This window comes from Remersonia thermophila, chromosome 6 (assembly GCF_042764415.1).
Source record: "Remersonia thermophila strain ATCC 22073 chromosome 6, whole genome shotgun sequence".
Classification (NCBI taxonomy): Eukaryota; Fungi; Ascomycota; class Sordariomycetes; order Sordariales; family Chaetomiaceae; genus Remersonia; species Remersonia thermophila.
The window spans coordinates 2,396,636-2,412,493 of record NC_092222.1 but is presented as its reverse complement, the minus strand read 5'-3'; the positions used below and the strand labels follow the sequence as shown (position 1 = coordinate 2,412,493).

The window sequence follows — 15,858 nt, the reverse complement described above, 5'->3', positions numbered from 1 at the left end:
GGGGGGGGGGGGGGGGAGGAGTGGTAGTGCAGGACCCATAACTACCGCGCACCGCACCATCCTCTTATTCTCCTCACCCCTCTCACCCGCACGGCTGATCACCTCACCTCCTACCTCACCCCCCTCTCTTCCTCGTCGTCCTCGTCGTCGTCGTCCACGTAAAACTCGGCCGGGTCCATCTCCCACCCGACCGCCGCCGCCGCCGCCGCCGCCGCCTCCCTCTCCCTGGGCTCCCGCCGCTTCCTCTCCCGCTCCAGCTGCCTCCGCTCCGGCTCCGTCGCCGGGCGGTGGTGGGCCTCCCTCTCGCGCCGCTGCTCCCAGGCGTTCCAGGCGAGCTTTTGCTGGTGCTGCTGCCGCTGCCGACCCGCTTGCTCCTCGTGGTTTTCTTCTTCTTCGTCGTCCTTGTCGTTCTCTTCCTCTTCTTTCGCCTCTTGCTGCTGGTGCTCGTGCTGGTGCTCGTGCTGGTGCTGATGCTGGTGCTGTTCGCGCATCTTCATCATCCTTCTCCTCATCATCATCAGCTGCTGCTGCTGCTGTTGCTGCTGCTGCTCGCGGCGGTACCGGTTGGCCGACGCGGTGCGCTCGTCGTAGTAGGCCTGCGCGGCGGCGAGGACGGGGGCCGAGATGCCGGTCTTGCGGGCGAAGGGCCCCGCGGGGTTGACGCCCGGGGGCGGCGGGTCTCGGGCGGGGCCCCGCCAGGGCCTTGGGGATGGCGCCGGGCTTGGGTTCCGCGGCGGCCTGCCGGGCGGCCTCGCGCCGCGGCGGCTCGCGGGCGTGGCGCTCCTGCTCGGCGAGGAGCCGGTGCTTGTCGACGGCGGCGCGGAAAAAGGCCATGATCTCGGCCAGCTTGATCTGCTGGGGGTCCGGGCAGCCCAACAGGCGGAACAGGCCCTGGCAGTCGAGGAGCTGCTTGGCGATGACCCTGTCGGGCGCGCAGTAGGTGCGGACGCGGAGGGTTCGGGCGGTGGCCTTGGCCGTGTCGATGACGCCGAGGATCGCGGCGGTGGTCGGAGGGCCGCCGGCCGGGGCGGCGGAAGCGGCGGAAGCGGCGGATGCGGACGCGCCCGGGGCGAGCGGGGCAAAGACGTGCCCGCCGTGGGCGTGGAATTGAAAGTCGTGCAGGTGGGCGCGCACGAGGTCGAGCTGGGTTTCCATGTCGTAGCGGAAGCCGACGACGCGGGCGCGGCCCTTGCGCTGCCAGTCCTCGGCGATCTTGCTCAGGCGGTCGGCCTGGAGGCGGCCGGCGTTGAACTGCGCCGTCAGGTAGTCGTTGAGCGCGGTGGCGAGGACGAACTCGAGCTCGCAGTAGAGGAGGCTCTGCTCGCGGGGGTTCAGCGAGATGGCCAGCTGGCTGGCGGTCGCCTTGCCCTTGCCGGACTTGCGGGAGGCGCGGTGCTCTTGGTTGGTCTCGATCTGGGGAGGTCAAAGACAGGTCCGATTAGCTTTGAGAAGACGGTGGAAAAAGAAACATGGTGAGCGGAAGGGAGGGAGAGAGGGGGAGAGAGAATAGAGAGAGAGAGAGAAAGAAAGAAAGAAAAGAGCGTACCATCTCCTTGGCCCTCTTGACGAGCGAGGTGAGAAAGCCACCGCTGCGGTTGGGCGAGGGGGATGCGGCGGGCTTGGAGGTGTTCTCCAGCCAACCGCCCTCGCCGATGAGGGTCTTGGAGGCCTTTCGGACGTGCGAGACGCCCTCGGGCAGGTAGGCGGCCAGCGGGGCGTATCTCTGGTCGTCGTCGTCGTCGTTATCGTCGTCGTCATCGTCGCCGTCGTCGCCGTCATCGTTGCTGTTGTTGTTGTTGTTGTTGTTATCATCGTTGCTGGAGTTCGGGTCGCCGGCGGTGTGGTCCCGCGAAGCCGGCAGCGAGTTGCCGCCGGCCGCGAAGGCCTCGCTGGCGTAGGCCTCGAGGACGCTCAGGTACTTGGGCTCCTGCGGCTTGGGGACCTGCAGCGGGGTGATGTGGGAGGGATACCGCTCGCCGATGGAGTCCTGGGAGTAGTAGGACGAGGACGCGAGAGGTTCGGACGGCTCGGCGCTGAGGTAGGCGGGGGCCGCTTGGCGGGGAGGAGAAGCCATCATCTCCTGGACGGGATTGTGCACGGCCACGGCCGGCAGGTGGTCCAAGCGCAGGCCGGTGAACTTTGCATGAGCCTGGGCGAGCTCTGTGTCGATGTGAGGAGGAGGGCGTCGGGCCGGGCGACAGTTGGTGTGTCTGGCGGGCGCGGGCGAGACGTAGGGGGACGCGTCGCGCTCCAAGATGCCGGCGCGGCCGTGGTGGGCCGGAGAACCAAAGACGTCGGCGTCGTTTGTCGGACGGGCCCGATGCGAAGAAGCCTTGGAGCCCGGCAAGCCAGGCTTGACAGGCGACTTGGATCTGGCACGCGCGGGGGCCGTTGAAGGCTTGTGATGCGCCTTTCCGGGGGACCGCGACCGCATGCGAGCGGCGCTGCCGACGGGGCCGGGAGGCGCCGCGTCGGCCATGCCATGCTCGACCTGCCGGCCGCGGCCGCGCCGCGGCGTCACCTGATCGCCCTCACCCTCGTCCGAAAGCCTGTCGCCGATTGGTCTTGTCAGCAGGGGTTGGCCGACGGGTTCTGCGGCTACGTACGCGGCCGCCAGCTTGTCCATCTGCGAGTCGGTGAGGCTCAGCTTCAGATGGACAACCTTCGAGTCCTGGTGGCGCCTGGGCGAAGGGGAGCGCTTGATGGACGACTTGGTGGGCGACTTGGACAGAGGAATGAAGTTGCCTCGGATGGCGGGAGGATCGCGATGACGGCGAGAACCGCTCGCTCGGGCGGGCGAAGCAGGCTCCATGACGGGCGAGGGCAGTGTCAACGGGTCTTCGTCGGAGGGATGCTGAGCAACGAGGTCGGTCAGCCTCTCTCGCCAAGGTGGGATGGGGAAGAGAAGAAAACAAAGACGTGCCTCGGGAACAGGCCTAAGGCCAGGGGGATCGTCCTCGGGCTCCGACGACAGATTCTTCACCCACTCGGCCGTTCTGTCTCGCTTGTCTTTCGTGGAATGGCAACCTGCTGTCACGATGAGGAGGATGGTCGAGGAACGCGGCCGCTTGCAAGGAGAGGCTAGGAGGTGCTCGCAACGGCCGGCAACGACAAGGCAGGCTTACGTGGGGATGATTTGGCCTTCTTGCTGGTGTCTGCGGGGGCAGAAACGAGCTCCGGTTCCATAGTGCTGACTTTGTGTGCGTGTCAGCCGGTCCTGAATGGTTGTGAAGAGGGTCGGCCGCGGTGTCTGAGAGAGGAAAGACGCTGAGGGGGGGGGGGATCGGGGGATCGGTCGGTCGATCGGTGGATGGGTGTCGACGGCATGGAATCACACCGGCCGAAGAAGGCGGGGAGTCATGGAGGAATACGTACAGAGCCTGGAATCCCGGACGGAGCCGCTGGACATGGAAATAAGACGAAACGGGCCGATGTTGGTGGGAAGAAGATCGACGTTGGTGGTTTCTTGCATTTCTAGTCCTCGACGTCTCGGGGGGGGATGAGAGGGAGGATGTGGAAAGGCCTATACAAAGCGTCGACCGGTGTCAAGGGGGAAACGCTCGAAAGGAGGGTATGTTGTTTGGGAAATCTGAAAAGGTTGGGAAAGTTGGTTGCTCCCGGGCCGTGGAGGGGGACAAAGCTATCGCGTGGCAGGATCACAACAGCGCGTTCACGCCGGGCAAGATTCCAGGGCGGAGGTTCGGGCTGCCATTGTTGTTTTCTTGCCCATTGTGCTTGGGACCTTTGCGGTCTCCGGCTTCAACGAAACTGCCAAGGGCTCTCTTGACGTGCTGCCGCCATGGGGATTTTCCGTCCCGGAAGGCCGATCTGCGTTTCTTTTTCTTCCTCGGAATGGATGGTCTATAGAGGGGAGCAACCGTACAAGAGGCTTGGGGCTGTCGGGCCATGGGCAGCTGGGCGACTGTTTCGCTGCCAAGGTGATAACCTCCCTCGCGGCCCAGCTGTGGCCGAGGTGCTGGGACTTAGACCGCCAACAACACGGGGACTTGCAGGGTTCTCGGTCCTGTTGAGCAGCTGGGTGAGCTCACCCCCAGCCACGGGGAATGTGGAACAGGCCGGGTTTCGTGTTATGCTGAAGAAGAAGCACGCTTGAACCCGCGATGCGATACAGGCCAGCAGTAGGGTGTCGTCGTCGGCCTCCGCTGGTACCGCAGCGTCGGGACCGGGACCCACAGCGCCGGGAACCCGTTCCGGAGCTTGGTATGCGACCGGTCAGCCATGGCGTGCTTCTGGAAGCTCCGTGGAACACCCAGGGAGGTCGCGCTGAGCGGGGCCGGGGTAGAGGCCAGCGTCCTCCAGGCGTGGCGTCCGGCGCGCCTGGGTGGTCTCGCCGTCCAAGGACGGTGGCGCCTGTCTTTGGGTTCCTGGCAGCTCTTCTCCCGCCAATGGCCCTGGGCCCGGGACATGACCGGGACGAAACAAGCCATCCCAGCAGAGCACGGCAGCATGTTCCTGTGTGTCAGGCAGGAAGCGAATCTGGCAACGGGAGGTCTGCGGCGTGGCTGGGCTCGTAGGAAGCGCAGGATGTGGATCCCAAAGCAGGCCGTTGCGATGTACTACTAACTACTACTACGTAGCTACGTCGAGAGCAGCAACAAGCACGAGGCGAGCAGTATCCATGATGGTCAGCCTCTGGCGGAGACGTGCTTGCTGCAAACGTTCCCGTGACGTTGCGCCAGGGCGCGACGTAGCAGGACTCGGACGCCGACGGCCGGGGGAATCGGCAAGGAGGTCGGGCTGTCTCGGAGACGTCCAGAGCAGACATCACCTCCCCTCCGCCCACTTGCTCCGGGCTCAGCACCGCGGTCCCGACCCGGCCACCCGCTGTCTTCGGGTTGCGGCTGAGAAAGCCCATCGTGGCCCCAGCGCCCGGCCGGTCGTCCCGGCGTGGGTTCCGGGCGCAGAAGCTGGAAGAGCGTCCCAAGACGCCAGCTGGGTCTTGGATCCCTGCGACTCTTGGCATGCCATGTTCCTCCCCCCGTCTCCGCCATGGCCAACGTGTGGGGACGCCTGGCAAAGCCGGCTGGCCGAGCCGGGATCGTTGTGCTGGGCTCGGGTACATTCCGAAACCTCGTCCATGGCAGCCGACGATCCGCTGACGCAGGGCACCTGCTGCTGCTACGCTGCCGGTGCGCACCGCTGCAGGCGAAAGTAGAGAGAAATCCAACAAGCATGTAAGTCGTCTCGCGGGGAAACGTAGCTAGGTCCCTAGCTAGACGGCCGGCGTGGTCTACCCCGGACGGGACCTGGCGTGCTTGTCCACCAAGCAGAACTCTCCCACGGACCCGACCGAATTAACTACTCTATTCGTTGGTTGGCGGTTGGAAGAGGGAACGTGAGCTACCGGGGCAAACGCCGTGCGGAGTCGTTGGCACTCCCGACCGTCGAGCCGTGGAGGGCCCCACACCCGGGCCCCGCTTTGCTCATTCCCGAGCCCAAGTCCCGACGATCCCCATCTTTGGACTCGGGCTCGCCAAGTCGCAAGCCGCCGCGGGTGTCTGGAGGAAAAATGCTACACCGCAGACCCCGACCCTTTGCTCCGTCAGCGTCACTTCTCTCCTCCCTGCCTCCCTCCCTCCCTGCCTCCCTCCCTCCCCGCCTCGCCGCCCGCCCCCCCCCAGACCGTCCGCCTGGCCCATCCCCCACACCACCTCCGACCATGGCCCCCAGGCGAGGACGTGGTTGCGGACGTACTCGTCCATGGCCCCCCGGGGGGGTGGCATGGCGCGGGGGGGGAGGGGGGGAGGGGCTGCCCTTGAACGTTGACGCCCTGACGAATGGAGCATCCATGGCGCATCAGACGCTGTACATGCGCAGTACGTAGTATGCGATACCATGGGATGGCATGGATGGCATGGATGGCATGCGATGTCATGGGAGGCCATGGATTCCTGGACGAGTCGGACTGGATGGAGACCGCTCAGCCGCCCACCTTGCCGGCGCACCATCCCACGGGGAACCCCCCCCTCCAAAGGAAAAAAAAAAAAAAAAAAAGTTGGACGCGACCTGCGACATGGCTGCTGCGGCCGTCGCCTTCGCGAATTACTTACACGCCGAATCCAACTCGTCCCCCCCCGGTTGGGCGGCTTACCGAACCCGTTGCCGCGTCTAGTCTCCGGCCGTGCCACCCAGCGCGTCGCACAGCGCTGGTCCATGACACCGTTCCCGCTTGTCTTGGACCCGTCCCCGACCTTCGGTTGCTACCCCGGATCCCCGGGAATAGCCCTGTGACTTCGCCGGTCTTCAAATATATCTCGCCCCGGGTCTTCCTGTTGCTTCTTGTCTGCGTCCTCTCTTCACCTGCTGCTTTCCTTCTTCTTCTTCTCACCACTCTCCTCCTCTTCCTCTTCCTCCTCCTCCTCCTCCTCCTCCTCCTCCTCCCTTTCGCCAACCCGGAACACCAAACCATCCTCTGTTGTGATACCCCTCCTCATCTTCCTCTTTGTTGGTTTCCTTGTGACTGTCTCTTTTTCCTCTCTCTCTCTCTCTTCCCCCATAGATCTCAGAATGTCACCCCCGGCGGACAGGCACCCGAGTGCCAACCACTATGACATTGGTAGGCGTTTCTTTCTCTCTTGCCGCACGAGCCGGCCGCTGACAAAGGGTTTCTTCGGCGTCCAGTCATCGTTGGCGCCGGCCCCGTCGGCCTGATGCTCTCGACCTGCCTCGCGAGGTGGGGCTACAAGATCAAGCACATCGACAACCGCGCCGAGCCGACGCCCACGGGCCGCGCCGACGGCATCCAGCCCCGGTCGCTCGACCTGCTGCGCAACATGGGCCTCAAGTCGGCCATCATGGCCCACAAGCCCGCCCGCGTCTACGAGGTGGCCTTTTGGGACCCCCCCAAGAGCGGCGCGGGCATCGTCCGCACCGGCACCTGGGCCAGCTGCCCCAGCTTCATCGACGCTCGCTACCCCTTCACCACCCTGCTCCACCAGGGCCTGATCGAGCGCGTCTTCATCGCCGACCTCGAAAAGAACAAGACGCGCATTCAGCGCCCCTGGACCATCAAGGGCTTCACGTCGGACGAGAAGGCCGACCCGGAGTACCCCGTCACGGTCGACCTCGAGCACGTCGACGGCACCGCCAAGGAGACGGTCAAGGCCAAGTACCTGTTCGGCGGCGAGGGCGCCCGCTCCTTCATCCGCGACCAGCTCAAGATCGGCATCCGCCACAAGGACCCCATCGCCTACGTCTGGGGCGTCATGGACGGCGTCGTCAAGACCGACTTCCCCGATATCAAGGTGCGTCAGACACGCCAAGGCCAAGCTGGCCCAACAGGAAGAGAGAGAGCATGATCTGACCGGAAGGCGTCGTCGTCGCCTCTTTGCAGATGAAATGCACCATCCACTCGGCCCACGGCTCCATCATGGTCATCCCCCGCGAGGACAACATGGTCCGCCTCTACATCCAGATCGCCTCCTCCACCGACCCCGACTTCAACCCCCGCAAGACGGCCACCGCCGAGGAGGTGCAGGCCGCCGCCAAGCGCATCCTGCAGCCCTACTCGATCGAGTGGGAGCGCATCGAGTGGTACTCGGTCTACCCCATCGGCCAGGGCATCTCGGACAAGTACACCCTGGATCACCGCGTGTTCCTCGGCGGTGATGCTTGCCACACCCACAGCGTAAGCTCTTTTTATCATTGGTTTTGCTTTTACGAGAAAAAAAAAAACGGTTTGACGTTAACGCTCCGGAAACAAAACAGCCCAAGGCCGGTCAGGGCATGAACACGGCCTTCCTGGACGCCCTCAACCTCGCCTGGAAGATCCACGCCGTCGAGGCGGGCTTCGCCAAGCGCAGCCTCCTCGAGACGTACGAGCCCGAGCGCAAGGAGGTCGCCGAGGCGCTCCTCGCCTTCGACAACAAGTACGCCAAGCTCTTCTCGCAGCGGCCGCCCGCGGCCAACGAGATCTCGGCCGCGTCGGCGCAGGCCGACGCCGAGCAAAACTCGGCCGCCGAGAACGAGTTCATCAAGACCTTCAAGGAGTCGTGCGAGTTCACGAGCGGCTACGGCGTCTTTTACAAGGCCAACGCCCTCAACTGGTCGCCCGAGCACCCGGCCCAGTCGCCCGTCGTGCACCCCAAGTCGACCAAGCTCGTGCCGGGCCGCCTGTTCCGCATCGCCGACGTGACGCGCGTCGTCGACGCCAACGTGGTGCACCTCGAGCAGGAGATCCCGCTCAACGGCGCCTTCCGCCTCTTCGTCTTCGCCGGCAGGCCCTCCGTCACGGCCCGCGCCCTGCGCGACCTCGCCGACAACCTGGCCAAGCGCGGCTCCTTCTACGCCGCCTACGCCCGCCCGGACGCCGCCGCCGTCAGCCACCACGAGCAGCACAACCCCCACTCGCACTTCTTCACCGTCTGCACCGTCTTCGCCGCGCGCCGCCCCGAGATCGAAATCTCGCGCGACCTGCCCCCCCTGCTGGCCCGCTACCGCGACCACGTCTACGCCGACGACCGCTGGGACCGCCGCGTCCCCGACGCCAAGGCCGCCGCCCACGCCAAGATGGGCATCGACGAGGAAAAGGGCGGCATCGTCGTCGTCCGCCCCGACGGCTACGTCGGCATCGTCGTCGCCCTCGAGGAGGGCACCGCCACCGTCGACGCCCTCAACAAGTACTTTGGCGCCTTTTGCACCAAGAAGCTCGGCGAGCCTGCGGCGCAGCTTTGAGCGCGAGAGGAAGAAGAGAAAAAAAAAAAAGGGGGGGGGGTGGGGGAAGAGGTGTTTTTTTGGGTCAAACAAAGGAACGGCCGGGGTGGTTGGGTGGTGTAATGGATAGGCTTTTGTGTCTTTTTTTTGTTGTTGTTGTTGCTTGTCATTGGTATGGGGGGAGGACGGGGAGGCGGCCACACGATTCACGGCAGGGATGGGAGGGAGAGGATAGATGAGAGACTGTTGTTCATTTTTGGACGTGGATATGATTGTACATATACCTGGTTGGAGCAAGAACATGTGCATACGCGACATATATCGCTTGGTTGCTAGGCAATTTCTGTCTCTTTTTTTTACATTGACAATGGTTTTTTTTTTTTTTTTTTTTGACAGTATCGTTCATTCACATCGTATCTCTCTCCTGTGACTCGTGACTCTTTTCGCACGCTCGTATACTTACACACACACACTCACAACTACGGTCTTGTGAGTTTTCTTTTTCTTTTTTTTTTTTTTCTTTCTTTTTTTTGATGCTCACATCTCCCATCGCGTCCTCTCCTTCTGCTCATCTCCCGTCGCAAACCGGGAGAAGGGAGGAGAGGGCGTTCCTACGTACCGTACTTACAACCCTACTTTCCTCCACCTACACCATCTACGAATTATACTGCCCTCGCCTCAAATCATCCCGCACTCACGCTCTCTCTCCCTCGCCAACCCAAACGGACCCCTCTCCGGTGCCTACCTACCTACTTCACGCCTGCTGTCACCGTCTCCCAGCGCCAGCCGGCGGGCGCACAGGTCTCGCTCGGGTGCTGCCAATGGCACGGTGACATCCCGGAGCACCGGCCGACAGGCCAACCGAAGGCGCAGATCGGCAGCAGGAGAAAGGTTGCACCGCCGGCTCGGATGAATGCGGCGGCACCAAACGCCGGCGCGCACACGTGCGCTTCCTTGACGCCGCAGCGCATGGGAGCGTGCTGGGTGTGCTTTTATCCCTGACGGCGGCATGGCAAGGTATATCCGTCTTGGCCAGGCCCTCGGCTAGTGTACACGTAGATCGATCGCGAGCACGCTGCTGCGCGGTCTAGACTGAATTCCCCGTCGTCGTCCTCGTCGGGTGTGGCTGGTGTATAGTACTATAGGCATGTAGGCGGTCCGGTTGTTTTCGAAACCAACGAGGGGAGCCGGGCAACGTTATAGAACCCTAACCCTTGCTGACAGACAGGTTCGAGATCATCATCATCATCATCCTCCGTGAGACGGACCGACAAGGCTTCAAGCCCCCGGGCTTTCCAGGCATCTTGTTTCCCGGCTTTTTCAAGCTTCCTACAGGCACCCTCGTGGATTACATACATTCTACAAGTGACAAGCCGGCCCGCAAATGAGACATTTTTGACGATGCGCCCATGCTCCCCGTCCAAAAAAAACCCGACCCAACACCGTCTATGACAAACAGGAGCCACATACCTGTAGGGTAGCTACTTTCTCGCCTGCACCTTCGCCACATGCCTGACCTTACCTCCCCCTCCCCTTGACCTCCACCGTCTCCTTCTCCGTCTCCACCAGCCCGGCCGCCTCCCTGGCCAGCCTCATGTCCGCCAGGGTCAGCCGCAGATCCCTGGCGTACGGCCCAAACGCCTCCACCAGCGTCCTGAGCGCGTCCCTTAGCGCCACCCGCACCTGGTCCGCCTCGGGGCACTCCCTGACCGCGTCCACGTCCGTCCAGTGCGCCGGCAGCTCGGCGCGGAACGCGTCCAGCCGCCTCGCCAGCGCCGTCAGGGTGCGCACGAGCGCCGCCACGTCGCGCTGCACGTGCCCGTACTTGTCCTCGTGGAGCGAGTGCGCGGCCAGCCCGCCCAGCGCGTACGCCGCGTTGGCGTACAGGTTCGGCTCGCCGTAGGGCGCGCCCAGCACGGCGCGGGCGACGCGGCGCCGGTAGTGCTGCCGGAAGGGCCAGCCGAGGGGCGACTGCAGCAGGCCGAGCGCCTTGTCGCGGAGGAGGCCGGGCTGGTCGCCGGTGCCGGTGGCTTCCCGCTGGAAGTCGACGAGGCGCTGCCGAGCCGTCTCGACGGCGCGCTGCGCGGCGGGGCGGAGGGGCGAGCCCTGGCCGGGGGCCAGGACCGTTTGGGTGGCGGCCTTCTCGGCCTGTCCGCGGAGCCCCTTGCTCTGCGGCACGGGCTGGAAGATGTCGTCGTCGCGCGGGGGGTGGAGGGTCCGGTGCTTCTCTTCGGCCGCCGGGTCCGCCGCCGGGGCGGGCTCGGGCTGGGGAGGCGGCGCCGTGTACGCGTCCACGTTGGCCTCGAGCGTCTGGAGGATGTCGGTGCAGATCTTGTAGACCTGGGACCACATGGGCCCGTCCTTGCGGTCGATGTCTTCGTAGATGGCCCTGCGTCGGTCGGGGAAGTCGCGGGCGATCAAGGCGAGCTCCCACACGGCGAAGCACTGTGCCGGCGTTAGCAGGAGAGCGAGGGATGGATGGGCCAGGAGCCGCAGGACGGCACGGCTCACCTTGATGGGCGGCTTCTTATTCTTCAGCCCGTTCAGGAGGCTCCCGTTGGGATCCTTGGAATCCGACGTCAGCGGCTTCCCGTTCTTGATGGGCTGCTTGGCCAGGAACAGCGAGAAGGCCGCGTTGGCCGCGGCCCAGGCGAACGTGATGAGGAAGCCCGAGACGAAGGCGCGGAACACGGTCGAGGCGGACACGAAGGGCATGCTGGACGGAAGGTTGCTGCTGCGGGGAAGGTTGTAGACGGGCCGCAGGAAGGCCAGGGTCGTTCTCCAGACGCAGCGACGAACGAAGATGGGGTAGACGAACGTGTTGAACAGGATGCCGAGGATGGAGTGATGGATGGAGTAGACCAGAACCTTGGGCAGGCGCTCGCGGAACCGGCGCAGCTGAACCGACGGGTCGCCGTCGTCCTTGCCGGGGGGGCCGCCGTTCTGCGGCCGGGCGATGCCCAACCGCAGTCGGTCGGTATCCTGGACCAGGTGGGAGATGGCCTCGTAAACGCCGAGGAGGGCCAGGTGGCTGAGCAGATAGAGTGGCCTCTCGTTCAGGCGGGCGCGATCCCCCGCGTAGTAGGTGACGAGCTCAAAGCCGGCATCCTCGTCCAGCGACCAGAGGTAGACGAAGCCGAAGAGGGTGGCCGACGCGGTGTAGGCGAAGAGGGTCTCGAGCGTGTTCCACTTGAGCGCGAAGGTCACAAAGGTCTGGAAGCCCGAGTTGGAGGTGCGCAGTCCGGGATGGTACTGCGAGATGCGCAGGATGACGATGAGGATGCCGCCAAAGAAGAGGATGAAGGTGCGGAAGCCGGTCGGGCCGATGGGGAACCAGGACCAGAAGTCTGGTGGTGCGAGAAGAAAGGGTTACGGGTTAGCGGGCCGATCTCGATGCTCTCGGTGCTCTCGATGCATTGCATCAATGCATCATTGCATCGTTGCATCATTGCGCTGCGGAAACTCACAAGAATGCCAGCTCGCAAAGAACAGGGCCTGGACGTAGGCGATGGCGAGCACCACCAGACTCGCCGTGGCGAAGCGCCGCTGCAGGGCGGGCTGCAGAAAGTCCTTGTACGGCGATCTCCTCACTGTAGCTGCCGCCATGGTCGCTGGGGCATGGTCGGGACGCCTCGAGCGGTGGCGATGGGAGCCGGTGGGCGGATTGACGAGCGGAAGGTTGGGGATGGCGGAAGCTTCTTTAGGGGGGGGGAGGGGGTTGAAGAGGGAAGAGGGAGCGGAAGCACCTTATGTAAACAAAAAAAGGTGTTGTTGAAGGTTGCAACGGAGACGCGAGCCAGAAGAAAGTGGAGGCCAAGCTCCAAGGATGCCAAGCCTGGGCGCTGGCTCCAAGGCCGCCAAGCCTTGGAAGCTCGTGATTGGACAGCCGCTCGATTACGTCAGCGTGGGGCGGGTTCCAGGTTACGAGTTCGTGCGTCCATGCATGAGCAGGAGCAGGAGCGGCGGCTGCAGTCGTCACAGGTGGCTGCCCGTCTCCCGCCCCCCCCCAAACCGGTGCCGGCTGGGATTGGACTGGCTCAAGCACCTGATCTCCATTCTCAACCAACCACCAACTCTGCCTGGACTTTCTTCAACCCACTCCCCATCTCCAACTCCATCCGTCTCCTTTCCTAGCAGGAGTATAGTAGCTGGTGGTGGCCTGCTGATCCACACCTCCCCCCCCAAACACAAAACCAAGTGTCCCAGGTCGGAATTCGGCCACTGTATTCCATCTACGTCGCTCGCTAGTACCGCCTTTCCATCACAGCCACCGCTGCAACGCTATCGCTCGCCACCGTCAAACCCCCCGATCCCGACCAACAACGCCGACATCAAACATGTCGTTCGACCAGCTCTCCTCCCTCGAAGCAGGGCGGGGCCGGCGGTCCGGCGGCGGAGGAGCCTCGGGGTTGGCTGCCGGCACCGCCGCCGGCGGCTACAGCGACGACCCCGAATTCCAGCGCCTGTCGCAGGACCTCATGAACCGCCTGTTCAAGCTCAACGGCAACAACCAGCGGCTCAGCGGCGAGGTCAGCCACCTCGGCACCCGCCGCGACACCCCCCGCGTGCGCGAGCGCGTGCACGGCCTGCTGGAGCAGTCGCGCGAGCTGTTCAAGGAGGTGGGAGAGGGGGTCAAGAAGATCCAGGGCTGGGAGGATGTGACGGTGCGTTGTTTCTAGTTCTCTCTCTCTCTCTCTCTGATACCTGATGGGAGGAGGGGGGGGCGAAGATACGAGCCGCTATGCATGCACTGCCCGATGCCATGACGGATGCTGACGGGGTTCCTTTTTCTAGCCAACGCAAAAGTACATGCAACAAAAGCTGTCCCGCGAGTTCCAAGCCTCCCTCTCCGAGTTCCAAAACCTCCAGCGTCAAGCCCTCGAGAAGCAAAAGGCCTCCGTGTCCGCCGCCCGCGCCGCCGTCGAGCAAGAGCACGCCGCCGCCGGCACCGCCGTCTCTCCGACCGGCGAACCCCTTCTCCAGCAGCAACAACAACAGCAGCTCCAGCACCAGGAGCTCACCCGCCTTGCCCCGCAGGACGAGGTCGACTTCCAGGAGGCGCTCATCCTCGAGCGCGAGCGCGAGATCCGCGCCATCGAGCAGGGCGTGGGCGACCTCAACGTGCTGTTCCAGCAGGTGGCGCAGATCGTGACGGAGCAGGGCGAGGTGCTGGACACGATCGAGCGGAACGTCGAGGCGGTGCGCGACGACACGCGCGGGGCGGACCGCGAGCTGAGGTCGGCCGCGAGGTATCAGAAGAAGGCCCGCGGCAGGATGTGCTGCTTGCTGGTGATTCTGAGCGTGATTTTGACCATCATTTTGTTGGCCATTTTCCTTGGCTGAGAGGTTTCGGGGGTTCCGGGGTGGATTGGGTATTGGGTCGGATGGGGTGTCTGGCGGTTGAATTTTGTTTTCTCTCTCTGGAAGAGGGGCGGAGGCATGCCATGTTCGGTTTCGAGGGTCTGTGGGGATTGTGGTCTTTGGGTCAAGGGCGTCTGGCGTTGCTGACCTCGGTGGTCGATGTGTGTGGCTTGACCATGCGTCTCGTAGTTTTCTAGCTCGTACAATATCCCATGCAAGCATCGATTCGTGCATCCATCCCATTGTCGACATCTTCACGGTCCCTTGGTCGACGGCCCTTTGGCCGGTGCGCTGGCGGGCTCGCGCTCGGGCAAGATGTAGTCCAGTTCTTTGGTCGCCGGGGGCGGCATCTTGGGCAGCGGCATGGCTCGCCAGATCAGGTTCGTCTGCACCCACGAGAGCGAGGCCGACGCGATCCAGTACAGGTGCAGCGCCGCCGGCAGGTCCATGGTCACGGGCCCGACGGCCAAGGCCACGACGAGCAGGCCCCTCTGCAGCCGCACCCTCCAGTCCGTGGGGCTGGGCATCTGGTCCGACCCCGTCCCCGTGGCGAGGAGCACCTCCCACATCTGCTTCGACTTGGGCACCACGTTGAGCACGAGGATCGCCGACAGCGCGAACGGGAGCACGTGGTACGGATCCGCCGCCGTCAGGTCCGTGAACCACAAGCACCCGCCCGTCGTCATGGACGCGTCCGCCACGTACAACCCGGACGACGACGACGCCGCCGCCACCGCCGACGAAGAAGAAGAAGAAGCAGCGGCGACGGCGGCCGCTGCAGCAGCACCCTCATCTCCCCCCGTCGCCCCAAAGATCAACGCCCCCAGCCACCCCCTCGGACCGCCGCACATCCTCCTCACCCCTTCGATACCGACGAGCCACACGGGAAACACGGTGAGGCTCGGCACCCAGTCCTTCCAAGCCTGCACCCCCCAGCGCTTGTTCCTCTCGCTCTGCGTCTCGAACCCCAGCGCCTTCTCGGCGATCTCGCCTCCCGCGTCTTCGTCGCCGCCGGCCCCCTTGGCGGCGGCGGCAGCAGCAACAGCAGCAGTAGCGGCGCTCCGGCGCCGGATGAGGACCTCCTCCGTCTCCTCCTTGATGCGGACCGCCCAGGCGCGGGCAAGGGGCGCGAGCATGGTGCGGCGGATGGCGATGCGGCGGGCGTAGACGGTGGTGGGTAGGCGGGTGACGAGGGAGAGGGTGCCGGCGAAGAGCGGGATGGCGAGGTACCAGGGCAGCGGGAGGGCGTGGTAGAGCTGGAGGGTGGACTGGGCGAGGGTGACGGCCGAGTCGAGAACGGGGGCGAGGGCCGAGACGCCGGACATGGGCCGGGTTTGGCGGAGGAGAAGCGGAGAGCGAGGGGAGGAGGGGAGGCGGGGGCGTTGGGAAGAGGAAGAAGAGGAGAGGGCTGTGAAGGCTGGTCGTGGAGAGAAAGAAGAGGAAGAAGAGGAGGAGGGGCAAGAGGAGTGGTGGTAGCTGGAGGTGGAATGTTGAGAGGGGTGTCGATGAAGGGACAGTGAGAGGGGGGATGAGAGAGATTGTCTGATGGGGAGCCAGCGAGGGGAGGCTCGTAACCCGGCCAGCGTCTTGCTATCGAGACGCCTCATTTTTTTTTCTTTTTCTTGGTGTCTGTTGTTGGAGTCGATTGGGTCAGGGTCAGGTCAGGTTGTTTGAATGAGCGTCATTTGGATGAAAGGAAATGAGGTTGGTGTCGAAGGTCGATTGTCGGTTTGTTCCGTTGTAGATTTTTTTTTTTTATCTCCTTTTTCGCGGGACGTCTCCATGAACGGCTCCCTTGCACCTCCGTCAGTCCGTCAGTGCATG

At 64.1% G+C, this 15,858-nt stretch overlaps 5 protein-coding genes across 5 annotated transcripts; 2 read left to right on the top strand and 3 right to left on the bottom strand.

Annotated features, from left to right (window-relative positions):
• Positions 1–110: 110 nt before the first annotated feature.
• VTJ83DRAFT_6845 (uncharacterized protein) lies at positions 111–4,241 on the bottom strand (the record flags this gene model as incomplete). The annotated part of the gene is made up of 5 exons (XM_071013601.1): positions 111–783; positions 878–1,413; positions 1,547–2,549; positions 2,607–2,854; positions 4,131–4,241. 5 exons carry the CDS (start codon positions 4,239–4,241, stop codon positions 111–113), a joined length of 2,571 nt encoding a protein of 856 aa, XP_070864472.1.
• A 2,287-nt stretch (positions 4,242–6,528) lies between these two features.
• Positions 6,529–8,694, top strand: VTJ83DRAFT_6844 (uncharacterized protein; the record flags this gene model as incomplete). The annotated part of the gene is made up of 4 exons (XM_071013600.1): positions 6,529–6,577; positions 6,643–7,265; positions 7,355–7,648; positions 7,729–8,694. The coding sequence occupies 4 exons, from the start codon at positions 6,529–6,531 to the stop codon at positions 8,692–8,694; spliced, it is 1,932 nt and encodes a 643-aa protein (XP_070864471.1).
• Positions 8,695–10,191: 1,497 nt separating this feature from the next.
• On the bottom strand, positions 10,192–12,279 carry VTJ83DRAFT_6843 (uncharacterized protein; the record flags this gene model as incomplete). Its single annotated transcript, XM_071013599.1, has 3 exons — positions 10,192–11,118; positions 11,185–12,020; positions 12,141–12,279. 3 exons carry the CDS (start codon positions 12,277–12,279, stop codon positions 10,192–10,194), a joined length of 1,902 nt encoding a protein of 633 aa, XP_070864470.1.
• Positions 12,280–13,010: 731 nt separating this feature from the next.
• On the top strand, positions 13,011–14,016 carry VTJ83DRAFT_6842 (uncharacterized protein; the record flags this gene model as incomplete). The annotated part of the gene is made up of 2 exons (XM_071013598.1): positions 13,011–13,337; positions 13,468–14,016. The coding sequence occupies 2 exons, from the start codon at positions 13,011–13,013 to the stop codon at positions 14,014–14,016; spliced, it is 876 nt and encodes a 291-aa protein (XP_070864469.1).
• Positions 14,017–14,288: 272 nt separating this feature from the next.
• On the bottom strand, positions 14,289–15,641 carry VTJ83DRAFT_6841 (uncharacterized protein; the record flags this gene model as incomplete). Its single annotated transcript, XM_071013597.1, has 1 exon — positions 14,289–15,641. One exon carries the CDS (start codon positions 15,639–15,641, stop codon positions 14,289–14,291), a length of 1,353 nt encoding a protein of 450 aa, XP_070864468.1.
• Positions 15,642–15,858: the final 217 nt, after the last annotated feature.